Consider the following 16,707-nt stretch of genomic DNA (forward strand, 5'->3'; position numbering starts at 1 on the left):
CTTTATCTCTTTCTATTTCTCTCAAAATCAAATCTTTAGTTTCTCCCTCTAACAAATTTTGTCAACTGACGTTTTAGTGTGTATCCCTTTCAATCTTTAATTTCTCTCCCTCCTTGACAAAGCTCAAATTCTGAAATCCCCTTAGGTGAGATCTCCAAATCAGCATGAAAGCTAACCCTATATATTCGTATCGTGAGATATTGGTCATGTTTACAGATGCGTCATATTGAATGAGTTTTTGCAAGTATACTGTGCATTTGAATTGTTTTTTTAGTTTAAATTTTGATTTTGATTTTATCTATATTAAAAATTAATTTAAAAAATAAAAAATATTATTTTAATATATTTTTAAAATAAAAAAATATATATATACTATAATCTTTAACACGCATGAAAAACCCTTATCTCCATGTAAAGAAATGATCATTACGGATTCTTAATCAACACCATAAAAAAATTAATAATTATTTGTTTCTGTATTTTAAAAGTATTTTTAAAAAAATTTAAATTTTTTATATTTTTTTATTAACTTCAAATTAATATGTTTTTAATGTTTTCAAATTATTTTGATGTGTTGATATTAAAAATAATTTTTAAAAAATAAAAAAAATCATTAACATACATTTTAATATGAAAAATTATTTAATAAGTAACCATAACCACCGAACAAGCTAATCAGCCTTCCCAAATCATTAATCATTGAGTTTTGTTGAACTTATTAGAATACGTAATGTAGTTATTATAAAAAGTTGTTTAATATATTTTTTTTTTTATTAAACAATAATATTTTAAATTAAAACTTAAAAAAACATAAAAAAATAATTTTAATATGTTTTTAAATAAAAATCTATTTAAAAAAAATACTATGTGTTCAACTTAAAAAATTTGAAATACAAATGTAATTTGAATTTTTAATTGAATTATATAAGATATAAAATATTCATTTAATAAAATTTAATTAATTTAATCAAGCATGGTAAAAAATAGTTAATTTGATTTGATTATTTATAAATTGGTTAAGTAACATAATAATCTTGAACTTTTAGACAATCTTAAATGTGAAACTTAATTGGTGATGTAAGTAAATAAAAAATAATAATCAAGATGCAACGAGTGATTTTTAGCATATGTTTTCTAATATAACGTAAAATATTTTTATACAAATATTTTTTATTTTTAATTTTTATACCAACACATTAAAAATATTTTAGAAAAATCTATAACTTGAATGTTGTCCTTGTCACGGAACAATGGTGAACGGAGCATGAGTAGGAGTGATGTGAAATTATGGAGACAAAACATCGTGAATTTATTTTGCCAGCAGCAGACGCGACAAGAGTGAGAACGAGGAGATTCTGGAGTCCCAAAGAGATCTAGTGGTGGGCCCATACTACCTTTTTCATGCTTGGACTTTTCCTGCGTTTTCAAATCTTTCACACACCACCACAACTGCGCTAAAGGCTGTTTGAGAGTGTGGTAGTGGTTGCTTTTTAAATAATTTTTCGTACCGAAAAATATGTTAATAATATTTTTTTATTTTTTAAAAATCATTTTTGATATCAGCATATCAAAACGATTTTAAAAAATACAAACCGCACTCAATTTTAACAAAAAAAAAAATTTGAATTTTTTCCAAAAACAAGTTGAACCTCAATCCCAAAAAAAATCCAAGCATGTGTGGTAAGTAAGTTTGTTTGTTTTTTTAGAGTTTTTTTTTATTTAAAATTTTATTGAATTAATATTTTTAAAAATTTATTGTTATTATTAATATGTGAAAATGATAAAAAAAAATAAAAATATTAATTTAAATAAAAATTTAAAATTTTATAAAATTCTAGTTGCACCGTTATTGTAAATATACTTCAAATCTCAATGTGGCTTGAATTATCTTCTCAAAAAAGATTGTTTGATATTTTTTTTTCCTACTGTTTGTATCATTACATAGCTTATCATTTCTTGTTCTATTTTGTGGTTTAAATTATTTTTTTAATATATTAATATTAAAAATATTAAAAATATTATTCTAATATATTTTTAATTAAAAAAACTTTTAGAAAACACTTTTCATCATACACACCTATTTGTTTTTGTGTTTTAAAAATATTTTTGAAAAAAATCTGAATTTTTTTTTATTAACTTCAAATTAATATGATTTTAGCGTTTTTAAATTAGTTTGATATGCTGATGTTAAAAATAATTTTTTTTTTAAAAAAAATCATTGACATGTATTTTGACACGAAAAGTTATTTGAAAAGCAACTATAATCACATTGTCAAGCAAGCTTACACTAGTTTTTTTTTTTTTTAACTTTTGGGAGTGTGGTTGTGATTCTTTTTTCAAAATGATTTTACTCGGAAATGTATTAAAATAATATATTTTTTTATTTTTTAAAAATAATTTTTGATATCAGCATATCAAAACAATATAAAAATACCAAAAAAAATATTAATTTTAAATAAAAAAATGAAAATTAATGGAACACGGTTTGCACCATATTCCCAACCCTTCCTAAAGCATTTTAGTCTATTTTTAAAATGTTTTTGTTTGAAATGATTTCAAATTAATTTTTTTAGATATATTTTATATTTTTAATGTGTTGATGTTAAAAATATAAAAAAAATTATATATTTTTTATTAAAAAATATTTTTGTAAAAATACCTTTCACTACTAAACACACACTTAACATGACACATTAAAAACTAACAGTTTTTTAGGTAAAAAAAAGATAAAGAAAATTTAAGATGTGCATGCAATAACCTAATTTTTTTTTCAACAAGAGGTTGACGACGTTTATGGCAGCAATCTATAAACAAATGCAGTAATTACTTTAAGATTGTTTGGAAGGGTAGTTATGGTTATTTTTTAAAATGTTTTTTATTTAAAAATATATTAAAATAATATTTTTATTTTATTTTTAAAAAATTATTTTTGATATCAATACATTAAAATGACTTAAAAACACCAAAAAAATATATTACTTTGAAATAAAAAAAATTAATTTTTTTTTAAAATATTTTTAAAGTGTCAAAACAAACAAGTTAACTATTTGCTAATTCATGAAATTTTAAAGTGTTTAAACCGTATTTATTAACACATAAGATACTTAATAATTTTGTACATTTAATAATTTTTTGTTAATAAGTAAAACTAGAAAGAAAAAAGACAAGATGTTTCCATTCTAGATCATTCTTTACTAAAAGCCTCTTAAATTATTTAAAAGTTCGTGGTGGTATAATATTTAAATTATATATCATTTACATCCTTATTGTTTTTTTAATTGAACCTTTTACTAATAAAATCATGGAATCATGTACAACTATATAATATTTTAAAAATTTAACATACATTTAGAATGTGGAATATGCTACGTGCATATATCCTAAAAATGATTTTCTTTGTTTTCTGTGATAATATTTTTTTCTAATTCTTTTGAACCAACATCAATTGATGAATTAGGCGCATGGATTCGATACATGTAATATTAAAAATGTTTTAAGCTATTTATAAAATAATTTAAATAATTAATATTTTTATATACAAACTTTATAATTTGGGTCATAAGCATCTTTTATGGGTATAGAATTCGTAAACCACTCACTATTCTAATTCTTCAAATACAACGAGTATAATATATAAAAAAATAATTTTTTTTTATTTATATAGAATATTTAAATCAATTTGCGTGCATCTCAACTAATTTTTTCAGGTTCTAAAGTTAACGATCAGGTAAGCCTATGATGCTATCAATATTAACAACCATAAGACTTTAACCTGGGATCATAAAAGGAACAAATCCTTTAATTTTAAATTTTTATCACTAAATAACTTACTAAATCAAAAAATAAAATAAAATTATATCAATCAAAATAATATCTTTAACAATATCATTATACCTTGCTATATCTTTTTGCTTGTTTTCATGATGTTCAAAATGTATCAAAACTTATTTTTTCTTACATCTCTATGTATACCATACGTATAAAGGTAGTATCCAACATTCATCCGTATTCAATAAATGCTTGACACAATTTGACAGTAAATTGAAATAAAGGGGTGAGCAAAAAAGATTTTTAATATCAAAATAATAAAATCAAACTCCAATCAAATCGAACTGAATTAAATTAAATTAAAAACGATTAAAATAACTTAATTAAATCAAATCAAAATCAGTAGTTGAAACTAATTTTAATTTTTATATATATATTTTTAAAAATTTTAATATAATTATTTTTATAAATAAAAACTAAACCAAAAAAAAAAAAAATCAACCTGTTCCAAGAAGTGGTTGACTTGATAATCGTGAAAGGCAAATCTAAAGAAACCAAAAGCTTAGTACAAAGAGATCTAAGTAAATAAAGTGGCAAATTTACTTTAGTCAAACCGGATCTCTAACGGGCGCATCAGGACCCACAAATTAACCTGTCTCCATTTACTTTTAAATGGTTATCAGAACATCTGCAAGGTCGTCACCGTCCAATGTCTCTCCTCTTACACCATTGATGAAGTCCTTTTCTGTTGCCAAGATGGGCATGGCTTCTTTGTAGCGCATACACACACACACACACACACACACACACACACACAAGATATGGCCGACCAACTGAATTAACTGTATGGATTGGATTTGATCATGATGAGGGTTCATGGAGAATCGAAGACTAGTATGAAAGTTGGACAGCTAAATTCATCTTTCAAGAACTTTAAGCTTGAAAAGGATCAATGGCCGTGCGAATGATGTTTTTAATTCTGGAATCTCTTATTCCCCTAAACCTGGATATGATATGGGGCATCTTTCCTGTTCAGCAAAATCATAGGTGCCTCTGTCCTTCCTGTCTTTACCGAGCAGGAAAAGACACATTTTTCACCCACCCAAAGATTAGACGATAATGGAAGGAGGGAGGGACGGCTAAATGATATACTATAATATTAAAGGCATAATAATATAGCTTTAGTTTAGAACAGCAAAAGCATTTCTATGTGGACTCGTGTGGAGCCAGCACATGCTGCGAATATGTGAAATGAAGCTTTAAATAAACGGCTAGCTAGGGAATGAGGTACTGTTCTTGACTTCTTGTGCTTATTTCTTCAATTATTTGTGGGATTAATCCCAGATAAACCTATCATCTTAATTACTATGGTTGTGTTTGAAGCCAACAGCAAATCTGGTGAAATGGCTAATGTTATGAATTAATTCATGGGTGGAAAACAATTAATTGTGTTTATTTATATATGCTGTCCACTACTGCAAAACTTCTACAATTAATCTCATCGAGAAGTTGCTTCATCTTGTTCGGGAGCTATTCTTTGAAACTGCAACCAAAGATCTTTATGGCATTCTTTAATTTATTGATAGCAGAAACAATAAGATTTAACTTCCACTTTATTAAATGGCGTGGATCATTACTCTTGAAAAGTTCGCGATGCATGCATTCTTTAGATTTTTGAAAGCAACCGAATTAACACGTCTGCCAAGCTGGTGCAGTAATGAGGACGGTCAGCTCCTGTTCGCCAGATTCTTGGTCTCCGATGGAGTTGCCTGTGTATAACACCATAGAGCCGTTCGTTTCTAGTTTCAGTTTAACTTAGGTGCTTCAAATTTGTTGCTGTCCGTCATCTTTGAAGCTTCAAAGACAGGCCTTCAAACAACAGTTGTAGAGCATGCATGTAAGCTCAGCTTGCTCTTTCCTACTCCGTGAGCATTATTCTAGTAAAACAAAGACATTATTACTTTACGCTGGATTCATTGTTTTTAATGTCTCCTTCTATAAAAGAAATTCGGACACATCAGTATGCCACTCCATATTCTTGTTTTAATTTGTCGATAGCAGCTCACTCTTAATTGCATCTGAACACTCTGCAGTCTTATTGCAGCAAACTCCTCCCCCATGTCAATCTCGTTGGTTTGGATCCGTTCTGCTTGCTGGATTAATATTTATAGGATGAGAAAGAACTCTCAACCTAGGGTTTCTTTTTTCTTTAGTCTGATCTCCTTCAAATGCTCTAAGAATATCTTGAATATTTTCAAGTACTGTAGCAACATGTTGGAAGATTTGGCATGGGAAATTTGATGTCTGTTGAGCTTTCTTTCCATTGTTTTGTTGCACGGACTACGGACCCCGTGATGGATGGAAAGGATAGGAGGCACTGGCTGAGGGTTTGCATGTGGCATTGATTTACTGTAGAATTCGGTCCGAGACGAGTTATAGCTTTCAGGGGAGACCCTGGCCTGAGGCTCTTAATTGCCTCGGAATCGAGTCGTGGTTTGCTCGAGTTAGGGATAAAATGATGCGTCACGGTAGGGATTGTAAGAGAATAAATCTTTTTGGACCTAACAATTTGTAGATTAGAAGCAAAACCAGCAGGAGAAGTAATGTGTTATTGCTTTCCCAGCTTCCTGTAAGTTTCAATAACTTTCTCTCTGTATATATTACACCACTTTTTAATTATTCCCTTTTAACCGTTATGTTTAGTTTGGGGTTTGGACGAGGGTAATTTATTCCTTCATGATACTGGCAGAAATGGAAGAGTGCGACAAAGATGAACAGGAGACGTTAAGTTTTTGTTTGTACCTAAGGATCTAAAAACTAAATCAAATTTCTCCATCCCAAAGCTCCTCAATTGTCTTGATAGGCCCCTTTTCTGAGATGTAATCTTCTCCGCGACATCCTCTGCTTTGGGGTATGTCACCGATCATCCTGGATTCTTCCTCGCTCAATGTCCAGTTGAGTATCTCAAGGTTCTCCTTCATCCTTCCTTTGTTGAAACTCTTCAGCACCACACAGACCCCTTGCTCAAACGCCCACCTGAGGCACACCTGTTTTTAAAATCCATGAATTCAGTCCTATGATCTTGTGTGCGCGTGCATGTGTGTTCATCCATCCAAATGTAATTGTACGAGTACAAGTGTTTAATGTCAAGAAAAGAGTATGAACATACCTGAGCAACACTCTTTCCTTTAGCAGTTGCAATCTCTCTCAGTACTTCATTCTCCATAACCCTGTTGCTTCCCCAAATGGTTCCTCTGGTTCCCAATGGAGCATAAGCTGTCAAAACGATTCCTTTGGCCTCGCAGAATTCCCTCAGCTTCTTTTGTTGCCATAATGGATTGATCTCTACCTTTCAATTAGTTCCCACATTTTCACTTTTAATACATATATATTTCATTTCTTGAAATCAAGGGAGTGATGGTTAATGATAGAGCCAAAAGTCATATTGCAGACTTACTTGATTAACTGCCGGAGGGATCTTTGCAAAGGCAAGGATGTCTGAAAGCTTTTTACAAGAGAAATTGCTGACACCAATGGATTTCGTGAGACCTAGATCTTGACATTCTTGCATAGCTTCCCATACGGATTTGAAATCCATAGGTAAAAGGTCTCCTTTGTTTATAGGGAACTCATAGGTCCCTGATCTCGAGCTCACAGGCCAATGAATTAGATAAAGATCAAGGTATTCCAGCTGAAGATTCCTGCATGCATGCATGGCGTAAATTAATTGATCATCAGGAGGAACATCATAGGATAAGCATCAAGATTTGCTTACGACAAAGTTGATAATCCTGGCTTTTAATCAATATGCCTGATTAGTAAAAACGAATATTGTTATACCGTAGACTCTTCTTGAGGGCTGGGAGGACAAGATCACCATGAGCATCACTGCACCATAGCTTCGAGGTGATGAAGAGCTCATCTCGTGATCTGATCAGCCCGCGAGATAAGGCTTCAGAAATTGCTTCTCCAAGTGGCTCCTCTGTTAGGTATAACGTGGCTGTATCGAAGTGTCTGTGACCAATCTCGATTGCTTGAAGAATGGCTGTTTTTGTTTCGTCAGATCCCTCTAGTGGAGAAGCTGAGGTGCCCATCCCCAACACCGGCATGCTTCGGCCATCGGAACTAACTAGAACGACTTCTGGAATTCTCACCGATTCGTTATCCATCTCTGCAACAGATACACGCGATCTAGGTTATCTCAAATGTTAAATTTAACAATCACAAGTTAATTTCAGCTTCTGTTTAAGCCTTCAAGAAAGGCATATCAAACTCTGGTTAAGAAATCTTTTTGTCGATTTTTTCGCATGCAAGCTTATTTGTCTAATACTCTACAATTAATCTCATAATAAACCACTCAATGATCCCAAAAATCATGCATAGGAGCATAGAACCATGCGGTTAAGATGAAATCTAGGTTTGGTTGACTGGTGTGTGAAGCTGCTGATGCCACCGATTTTATTTTTGTGGTAGTTTCCGAGATGATAGTAATGCCATTCATTCTGGCAAAATTAGGAGGCCTTCTTCTAACTTCTTTTGGGTACAGCCTTAAAATTTGTTTCACCCATAACATGGATTAAGGCCAAGATAAGAGGTTGGGTAAATTAATCTGGATAAATAAAAGTAATATATATATATATTATTAAAATAATATTATTTTAAAAAAATCAAAAGCCAAATTAAATTTTCATGATTTTCAAGCCGTTCAAGTTTTACCAAATCAACTCTTAACTGGTTTTCTTAAAACCCAACCTTGGATAGATTCTAGATCAACTTATTAGGCAAAACTAAATTTAATAATATGAGTCCATACTAGATTGCATGATTTTTAACATGAAAAAAGAGAGACTGTTGGAGTTTTGATATAGTACTTAAGTTCTACTTGGAAGTATGATAAATGTTGTTTATTAAAATATTTCTTTCAATATTTTTTTTTTAATTTTTAAAAATTTATTTTTGATATTAACACAATAAAACAATTTAAAAATACCAAAAAAAAATTAATTTGAAGTTAAAAATAACTTTTTTTCAAAAACACGGTTAGATTACAATGTCAATCGGGGCTTTAATGCCAAATTCTTTGATCCCATGAATGTATTTTTTTTATTATCTCTTCTTTTCAGATGAATATATTTTATAGTTCTTATCAGATGAATTTTGTACGTAATGGAATTATAAATAATATTTTATATAAAGTATTATTTATTTCATGATGTAATAGGAGTAATTAATTCTACAATATTTAAATTTAAAATCATCAATATTAATATATATATTTTAAAATTATTTTATAACCTCAATTTCAAAAGCATTCTTAACCAAACACATTAAACTACTTTTTCTTCAACCTCAATTTCAACCACAGTTTTAACCAAACACCTATTTTTTCAAACCAACCTCAACTAAAAGTACTTTTTATAAAATATTTTTTTCAAACCACAACCACAACAGCTACCGCAATACCAAACACACTCTTAAAAGGGTTTTATAATTAAAAGAAAAAACTTTAAATACAAAAAAAAAAATTGATGAAAGAAGTTATATAAAATCTTAAATTAATGGTAGCAGTGGAAAAACATTGAGGAAGGATAAATTAATTCTTAGATTAAAGTAAGTTCGAAACTTTTTATATAAGATAAGGATGGGTGGATCTAAAAGGAATAAATGAGTTAAAAACAATTAAATTTTTAAATAAGCATTTAATACAATTATAAAGATGGGTTTTAAGCTAAAATTAAAAAAGAAAAATCATTTTTAGTTTATCTCAAATTTTATTTGAAGGGAACAAAGATTTTCAAGAATCTTATGAAGATCAAAGAAACTAATCAAATAATAATAATAATAATAGAGAAAAAAATAGAGAAAACCAAAGAAATTAGAATTTTCCAAAATCTCCACCAAACATACCCAATTGAGGAATTTTACAACTTAATATGATACACTTGGGATTTCCTTTTCACAACTTTTAACGCTACCCAAATTTTCTATTTTATTTTTAAAAGTAAAAAAATAAATAAAATTTGATTAATTTCTCTTATCGCAAACTAATTAGTAAATACTATTGTGATGATTTGAGTCTTGTAAATTAAAAGATGGTCTAAATGAAGATAAAAACCATGGATTTATTTATGAAACACAATTGACAAAGTAAATATGTTTTTTTCTTATAGCTATGATTTTCAATTTGTTTTTTTATAAAACTTTTGAGGAATGCATAAAAAAATATTAACAAATACAGCATAAAAAATACCAATAGTTTTTAATCGCCTTTCAGCTTCCTAAAACAAAGTAAATATTTGAAAATTTTTCGTATGTATATAAATAAAAAATAGCCAAAACATTTTACTAATTTTTTTTTATTTTTTTCAGTTTTTTTTAATAAAATTAGAAGCAATAGAAATTTGGAAAGTACCTTCATATCGTTAAAAGTTCAAAATAATATAAAATTGAGTTTTATATATATATATATATATATATATATATATATATATATATATTAACAAAAAACTAGAGGAAATTTTACTATACAATTTTCACATGGGTTAATTTAATTGACTAGAGTATTTGTTTTTAATTAAATTTATTTTTAATTTTATCTTTAATATTAAATTAATTAAGAATTAAGACTCATAATTTTTTTTGATATGCACACTATAAGATTATCCTCATCTCATGAATTTGGTTACAAGAATGGTAAGTTAATCTTGGTTGACTTGAGTTATTTTTTCTGTTTTTTTTAATTAGTTTTTTTTTAATTTCATCTTTCAACACTAGATAAATTAAGAATTGAGCTTCATTTTTTTTTTTTAATTTGCTTTCTATTGTGTTTATCATGATCTCATGATCAAGATTGCAAATTTATCAAGTTAATCTAAATTGACTTAAGTCATTTTTTTGGGTCATTTTTTTATTAATTTTTTTTTCAGTTTTATTTTTCAATATTAAGTTTATTGAAAATTGAGTTTCATAATTTATTTTGATTTTTTTTTATAGGATTATCATAATTCCATGACTAAGTATACAGATTGACAGGTTAACCTAAAATGATCCAAAATATTTTTATCTTAATATTTATTAAAAAAATCTATCTTAAATATTTATTTTTAGTAAAACTATGTTTATGGATCATCTAGATTGCTTTTGAATTGTCAAGGCCAATCAAGTCATATTGAATCAATTTCCATATAATTTAGATTTTTTTCTCCACTATGAAAAATAAAATTACACTAACCTACAATGCAGTATACCAACCATCTAGTAATATCTACAGCTTAACGAAGCAAACCATAAAGACACAATTGTTCAAATTAAAGCTACAAAAATAATTTTAGAAAAACTAAATATCACAAATACAGAAATATTTTATGGTATATTAAGAATAACTAGATATATCTTATTAATTATTTTTTGAATTTTTGTGAGAATAAAATCCATGATTCATAAAAACAAAAACAAAAAAATACTTTCATCTAAGATTTATCTCTCTTACTTATTTTTTCTTTTTTCAAAGTGAATCTCAATAAATAACTAATATGACTGGTCCTAAACACCATAAATCACGCAGATACACCCGATGTTACTAAACCAGCAAAAGTATTGAGAAACTTCTTCCTTGGTAGCATTCCAAGCCAAGAACCCTAGATCCATCAACTTCTTGATGCCGTGGCAAAGCTTGCCGTTACATGCCCTTAGATTTTCATTCTTCTAGAAAAAATATCATGGTTAGGAGATGATTAATTTGTCAATTTGTTCACCAAGTAGACTTTACACCGAGTCGGCAATTTAGGCTACGATGATAATGGTATACAATCAATGAACTGATCATGGAAAGGGTTTGCTTAAGACAAAGTGAGAGACATAATCAATGTAATTCAAGCAAGAATACATTTACATGGGTATTATGATAATTAAAGGTAACTAATTGAAGAAAAACAAACTGATTAGGGTATCTGCTTCTTTCTTATCCAAGTTCCTTAAGCACTCGTCAATGCAACAGTCGATTTGTCTATCAATTTGCTAAAACCTGCTAAATTAGCACAATAACAATCAGTTAGAAATTTTATGACAATCAAACTGCACCATACCAGCTGGTACAGGACATTGTTAATTAATCCATAACAAGGAAATATTCTCAGGTTAAATATAAAATTGAACGGGGGTTTGCTACATCACAAGCTCCGTTGGAGATTTGACCTCTGAAAGCACCTCAGCAAATAACAGTTTTTTCATAAGAGGATAATAGATTCAACGTTTCCATCCGGGGAAGGATTTCAAGGAAGTCATTATGATTTAGAGGTGAAACTATTGAGTTTGTTGCTCTTTAATTACCAAGAAAATAACAGAATGATTTTCCGCTTCATCAAGGAAGCTTTTATGGGCATGGTTTGGTTAACCAAGGGATCAATCTCCTTTCCCTGTAAATATAAGAGGATTGGGAATCTTGCATGGTTTTGAATGTTTTCTTCCCGTGTACCAAAATGTAGACCCATTTAGAAATTTCAGTTTGTTCCCTCCCTTGTGCTAAAATAAAATGGCAATAAACAAATAACCTACCTCTCTTCTTAAGTTTGTTCCTGAAGCTCCTTTTCCGGCTAAAAGCAGTCTCCTGCAGCCATTCAAAAACATGAAATTAGGAAGATGCAAATAAGCAACTGAGAAAAAAATACAGAAATTAATTCAGGCTCTAGGACTCCAGCACTGATTTTTGTTGATTAATCAGCATTCCTCATGGATCAGAATGGCAACTTGCACTTAAATCAGCAAATGACCACTAAGTTATTGCGGAGCAGTAGCGCAGGGTGTTGCATCCTCATCCCTCAAAAGAGAGGGAGGAGGAGTGAGCAAAGAAAAGATTGTTGCTTTTAACTTAGCATGGGGAATATTAGAATGGTTAAGCTGGTAACTACTTGAACCAGAAGTGCATGATTCGAGAATTACCACAGGCTGACCCAGTTTCTCTGCTTGACGAATAGCATCAACAAGATCCCGGTTGGATTCAGTATACAGGCTAGTGACAAGTCCATGTTGACCAGCCCGGCCCGTGCGACCAACTCTATGCAAGAAATCTACAGCAGAGGTGGCAAAGTCTGCCTGGAATGTACCAATTACAACCACAGTTAGCTTCAAATGTATGGCTTATGCGCTGTGATTTCAAGCAAATGAAGCTGTAATCTGATTAACTCAATTCAACTTATGCCATGTCTGATAAATGTAACAGGGTGTTCTATAGGAGAACTAACCACTGGTTAGGCAATTAACTTTATCATCTCAAAACTAGAGGAGACACATCCTAAGAAAAAATAAAATAAAGAGAAACTCTGGAAAATGATATTTCTCTGTGATACTTATCTCCTAAAAATTGCATCATGTTTTTTAATTTTCAATCTTGTGGAATATCTCAGTCTCCCTTCCCGTAATCCAAACACCAATAGAACTCCAACGGTTGCGAATTCTTCCATTATGGCTACCTGTAAGTTGCACTGTGTTTGATACTATCAATGAGATGAGAATATCTCTTGTTTCCATGGGCAGTAGTATGCTTTTGTTAATTCTATGTCTGCGATTGTTTTTTCACTATAGTTTACAATTTTATTTCAGTTTTTTTTTAATACCAAACATTGCCAGGATTTCCTGCTATGACGACCATTTTTGATAAAAAGAAAAGAGAAATTGATTAAAATGATGTGACTTTCCACTGAATATTGACTGAAAAAACTTTTGCAAAGCCACAAAAGTAGAAGTCCTTGCTGAGGCTGAGAAAACTATTCAATCCTACGAGTCTTGAAGAGAATAATGAATGTGATCAATATAAAAATGTGAGAAATAGATACAAGAAGTAACAAGTAATTGATTGGAAGAAGAACCTGAATAACATGTGAGACATCCGGAATGTCAACTCCACGTGCAGCAGCATCAGTGCACACAAAAACTCCACCTTTTTCTCGGAAATCAACCAATGTCTTTGCACGTTCCTCCAGAGAGCTGTCCTTGTGGTAACGAAAACACTCAATTCCTGCTTTACCCAATATCTTAACCACTGCTTCAACAGCCTCAACAGTGTTTGCAAAAACCATAGTTCTACTCACACCAGCCCCATAATCTAACATGTCAGATCTAAATCCTTGTTTCACAGCCTCAATGAGTGCATGCAACTGGGTATCAACTGTAACTTCAACCCACTTTCGCTCCAATCTGAAAGGCAAAAGAAACAACAAATCGGTAACAAAATCAACATACTGGAGAGAAAATGTGAAAACTACAAATTAATGACGCCACCATGTGTAGCAGGAACATGTTTGAAAAATTGTGCATATACTTAAAATTTAGATTTTCGATTACAGGTTGCCAGCAGGACAGAGCCTCTGAAGCCCCATGTCATTGCGAGAGGAGGTGGCCTAGCCTCCTACTTGGACAAGCAGCAAGATAAAAACAAGTTTTCCCAAACCCAATTATAGGTAATGCGAGCAAGGCCTATGAAGGAAGCAACAAGCCAACAAGAGTTCAGGGAGACAACTCTGATAGACCAACGAAACCCAACCAACCATGGGTGCATATTTCCAACAAGGACAGGGAATATTGGACCAGTGAACATGGAACTCGCATAAAAAACCCATTATTCTGCATGGCAGTGAAAAATTAAGATCCGACTATTTTCAAGAGACCAACCAATATCATAACTGATGCAGGGAATTCCTGAGTTGCAAATTGGTATAATACTTTAGCTATAGATTTATATCATCATTTCTCTCCATGTTAGTTATGCAGGTGTGAGCAGCAATATGAATTCCGAAATAAACTGTTTTACATGCAGTGGATGACAGCAAGTCAGCAATATAGCACATGAGTTGCTGGTAGACAAGAAAAATAAACATATGTGAACGACAACTAGCAAGCACAATTGAACATGGCACCTAGGGTTGTGACAATGAAGATAGGTTCCACTAATCCAATTTGCATCTGGAAACATTCGCTTCAGCATGGCTCCAGCAGTTTTTTTTCCATTGACTGGTAGGGTGGCTGCGACAAAAATGTACTGCTTACTGCGTTCGTAATTTTTTCTCACCCTCCTCCAGTCTTTTCTGTCAACGGACCCAGGCTCAATTTCCTCTTTTATGTCCTCAACTTCAAACTCAGCAACAAAATCCTCATCCTCTTCCGAGACTGATTCTTGTTGGTCTTCTTCATCCTCTTCCAAGACTGATTCTTGTTGGTCTTCTACATCCTCTGAGCTGAAACGCTCTAGAGAATCAGAACCTATTCCCTGAGGAACCTCGACTGCAGATTTATTTGCACGGGACAGCTGCTTCTCATCAAAACGAAGCATGTTTATGAGACGGATAACTTGATTCTGAAATCCCCCACAGAGAAGCATGTCTGCTTCATCAAACACCTAAAAATTATCACAGACAACAAATAAACTAAAAATACAAGGTTCCCCAACCAACTTTGACAAATAGCATGGGTTACGAGGAAAATACCACATATTTTACACCACGAATAAAACTGGACCGGGATTGTTTTTTCGGATCAATATTATTCAGAAGGGCAGCTGGTGTTGATACAATAATATCCGGCTGATTGACTGGCCAGCCCTGCAGTCAAAGCAGCATCATATTCACAATACTCTTAATAATTAAAAGAACCCCGAGATAGAATCTGAAAAAAGTCACAGACATGGAGAACCAAAAAAAAAAAAAAACAAGCCATGGCACATCTGTAATCAAACAAGAAGAGTTAGTTGATCACTTACCTGTCGGCCACAGACAGCTGCAACCTTAAGAAGTGGGTGGCCATCATCATCACAAAGACCACTAGCCATCCTGACAACTTGGTCACATAGCAACACATTGGGGCAAAGAACAAGAGAAAGCCCAGATGGGGTTGGAGTCAATCCTTGTTGAGAAGCAGAAGCAGATAGCCTGTTGTTAATTAGAGGAACTAAGTAGGAATGTGTTTTACCACTACCAGTCTCCGCTGCAATAACCACATCCTTTCCCGAAAGTATTGATGGAATAGCCGCAGCCTAAGAACCATTTAACGATTATTATTATCTATCATAGAGACATGATTAACATAAAAGGACAGAAAAGAAGGAAACGCATAGATGTTTCAAAGAGACACCTGAACAAGAGAGGGTCTTGAAAAGCCAGTATTGGAGAGAGCTCGAGAGAGCGGATGAGACAAACCAAGTGAAGCCCAGGAAACAGCGTGGTCGGAAAAGAAGGTCTCGGTTGTCTTCGTCTCGGCTGCCTTAGTCTCGGCGACAACAGCAGTGGCGAATCCTCGAATTGCTCTTGGGTTGAGGAAAAACAAGCGGATTCGAAGCGGAGAGGATAGAAATGAAAAGGAGGGCTTTAATTGGGAAAGGGGTTTAGGTTTGTCGTGGAGGAAGTGATGATGGAGCAAGTATTTTATACGAGGAATGGAGCATTGAAGCAGGAGAGCGATGATGAAGCATTTTCTTTTATCTTACGATGATGACTTCGTTTTTTGGCTGGAGAAGAAAGGAGGACATGATAGAGGGGATTATGGGGTAGGGTTTTAGCCTAAACCCTTTGCTATTGTAATTTATTCTTTATGATATATTTTATTGGATATAACTAGATTATTTGTCCGTTATGCTAGATCAAATTAAGTTTTTTAAAAACATTAATAAATTATTCATGCATCTATTTTTAAAAAGAAAAAAAAAACTAAAATTGTGTATGGAGTAATTTAAAATGATCCAATTTATTTAATAAGTTTGAAGAGAATTGAACAATAAAAAAATAGTTTAACTATAAAAAATTTTAAAAACGATGTTTTTTAAAAATTATATAGGATCGACTTGATATGACTCAATTAACTTGAAAACTCCCAAAATAACTTAGATAACAAAAAAAATACAATAAAAAAATTTAAAGATAATATTTTTTTTTATAAAAAAAAAATATTAAAATG

The 16,707-nt window shown here is 31.3% G+C and overlaps 2 protein-coding genes across 2 annotated transcripts in view; both read right to left on the reverse strand.

The window, feature by feature from the left end:
• Positions 1-6,590: 6,590 nt before the first annotated feature.
• Positions 6,591-7,937, reverse strand: LOC118058548 (non-functional NADPH-dependent codeinone reductase 2). Its single transcript, XM_035071258.2, has 4 exons — positions 7,609-7,937; positions 7,226-7,469; positions 6,938-7,117; positions 6,591-6,815 (listed from the first exon to the last, which is right to left on the reverse strand). Exons 1-4 carry the CDS (start codon positions 7,935-7,937, stop codon positions 6,591-6,593), a joined length of 978 nt encoding a protein of 325 aa, XP_034927149.2.
• Positions 7,938-11,586: 3,649 nt separating this feature from the next.
• LOC118058536 (DEAD-box ATP-dependent RNA helicase 22) overlaps positions 11,587-16,707 on the reverse strand; it is a 15,441-nt gene continuing 10,320 nt past the window's right edge. Inside the window, exons 3-10 of the mRNA XM_073411037.1 lie at positions 15,889-16,235; positions 15,518-15,790; positions 15,246-15,359; positions 14,679-15,157; positions 13,632-13,959; positions 12,706-12,858; positions 12,322-12,373; positions 11,587-11,794 (exon numbers count right to left, since the gene is read on the reverse strand). Coding sequence (XP_073267138.1) covers positions 11,742-11,794; positions 12,322-12,373; positions 12,706-12,858; positions 13,632-13,959; positions 14,679-15,157; positions 15,246-15,359; positions 15,518-15,790; positions 15,889-16,235 — 1,799 coding nt within the window. The 3' untranslated portion in view covers positions 11,587-11,741. The remainder of the gene's footprint in view (positions 11,795-12,321; positions 12,374-12,705; positions 12,859-13,631; positions 13,960-14,678; positions 15,158-15,245; positions 15,360-15,517; positions 15,791-15,888; positions 16,236-16,707) is intronic.

The sequence above is a fragment of the Populus alba genome, chromosome 8, assembly GCF_005239225.2.
Source record: "Populus alba chromosome 8, ASM523922v2, whole genome shotgun sequence".
NCBI lineage: Eukaryota > Viridiplantae > Streptophyta > Magnoliopsida > Malpighiales > Salicaceae > Populus > Populus alba.

What these genes read in the sequence shown, in the direction of transcription:
- LOC118058548 (XM_035071258.2), bottom strand. Translation starts at nt 7,937, where the DNA reads ATGGATAACGAATCGGTGAGAATTCCAGAAGTCGTTCTAGTTAGTTCC. An exon ending in GCCCTCAAGAAGAGTCTACG is followed by an intron (nt 7,470 to 7,608) that starts GTATAACAATAT and finishes GCATGCATGCAG; the next exon opens with GAATCTTCAGCTGGAATACC. An exon ending in TCCCTCCGGCAGTTAATCAA is followed by an intron (nt 7,118 to 7,225) that starts GTAAGTCTGCAA and finishes ACTAATTGAAAG; the next exon opens with GTAGAGATCAATCCATTATG.